Source organism: Dipodomys ordii, unplaced genomic scaffold (assembly GCF_000151885.1).
Source record: "Dipodomys ordii isolate 6190 unplaced genomic scaffold, Dord_2.0 Scaffold128, whole genome shotgun sequence".
NCBI lineage: Eukaryota > Metazoa > Chordata > Mammalia > Rodentia > Heteromyidae > Dipodomys > Dipodomys ordii.
Window position 1 is genome coordinate 1,838,546 of NW_012267344.1, and position 1,566 is coordinate 1,840,111.

At 55.7% G+C, this 1,566-nt stretch overlaps 1 protein-coding gene across 1 annotated transcript in view; it reads left to right on the forward strand.

Annotated features, from left to right (window-relative positions):
* Lyzl4 (lysozyme-like 4) overlaps nucleotides 1–234 on the forward strand; it is a 2,636-nt gene extending 2,402 nt beyond the window's left edge. Inside the window, exon 4 of the mRNA XM_013030292.1 lies at nucleotides 165–234. Coding sequence (XP_012885746.1) covers nucleotides 165–234 — 70 coding nt within the window. The remainder of the gene's footprint in view (nucleotides 1–164) is intronic.
* The last annotated feature ends 1,332 nt before the right edge of the window (nucleotides 235–1,566 follow it).

The following is a 1,566-nucleotide window of genomic DNA, read 5'->3' on the forward strand; positions in this document are numbered from 1 at the left end:
AAGCCAGAAATGGCGCTGTGGCTCAAGTGGTAGAGCGCTCGCCTTGAGCTGAAGAGCTGAGGGACAGCGCCCAGGCCCAGAGTTCAAGCCCCACCACTGACCAAAAACAAATACACAGAAGCTCCCTCCCTCTCTCTCTCTCTCTCTCTCTCTGTCTCTCTCAGGCCTACCTGGTCCCGCAACTGCCAGCTCTCTGACACTCTGGATCGCTGGCTGGATGGCTGCCAACTGTAGACATTGGTGCGGACCAACCAGACAGCCCTGCGAGCGAGGAGGCCGAGCCAGGTGCTGCCTTGCTTAGTCTCAGCGGTACCACGAGCTTGCCGGACAGCCTCAGGTGGAAAGGGACCAAAACCCCAACTAAACCAAACCCTTGCTTCGGACGGGGGGCTCAGCATGCAGAATAAAGCGAGCTGCTGTCGCGTTACTCCATGTGGGGGGGGCCTGACGCGCCTTGGCCTGTGTTTTTCTTCCTTTCTTGTTCTTGTTGGTTTGTCTGTTTGTGCCGGTGCTGGGCCTTGAACTCACGGGCCTCCTGAGCAGCTGGGAGAGCAGGCGTGAGCCACCGGCTTTCTCCGAGAAAAGTGGTTGATGTCAGCCATCCAGGGACTCACGCCTGTCATCCCAGCCACTCAGGAGGCTGAGATCCGGAGGATTGCGGTTCGAGGCCAGCCCCGTGAGACTCTGACCTCCAATGAACCAGCAAAAGGTGGAAGTGGCGCTGTGGCTCAAGTGGTAGAGCGCCAAGGTTGAGCAAAAGAAGCTCAGGGACAGCGCCCAGGCCCTGAGTTCAAGCACAAGCACACACACACACACACACACACACACACACACACACAGGGACATTGCAGAGATTTCCCTCCCCAGGAAATGGGGAGTTCCTGCACTTTTAAATCCAGAGAGAGAGAGAGAGAGAGGGAGGGAGGGAGGGAGGGAGGGGGAGGGGGGGGGAGAGCCAGTTTAATTAGGCCCATTTGTTTCATCCTTTGTGCAGTGAAGAAAACACTTCTAAATTGGTTCCGTTTGGGGTTTTTTTCCCCTTTAATGATTAATTTCTCACATGAGGCCGTGGTGCGCAAGGCAGACGCGAAGAACTGCTTGTATCACTGTGTCTGCCCCTGTCTGTCTGTCTGTCTGTGTGTCTCTCGCTGTGTTTCTGTTTGTCTGTCTCTCTCTGTCTCCTTTCTCTGTGTCTGTGTCTGTCTGTATCTGTTTGTCTCTCTCTCTGTCTCTTCTGTCTGTCTGTCTGTTTCTGTCTCCGTTTCCCTCTCTGTCTTCTTGTCTGTCTCTCTGTCTCCCTCTCTGTCTCTCTGTCTCTGTCTGTCCTGTCTTTGTCTTTCTCTGTGTCTGTCTGTGTCTGTCTGTGTCTGTCTGTCTCCTCTCTCTCTTCAAGACAGAAGACACCCAGTTCCTTGAGCGGTGCTGGAAATGTCTCTCCAGTTTCTCCCAACATGTCGCTGTGGTCATCTTCAGCTTGGGGACTCGGCTGGCGCCACCCCTGCCCCAAAGCGGCTGCTCCCCACCAGCCTGGGGTCTGGGGAGCCCTCCTCCCTCCCTCCTCCCTCC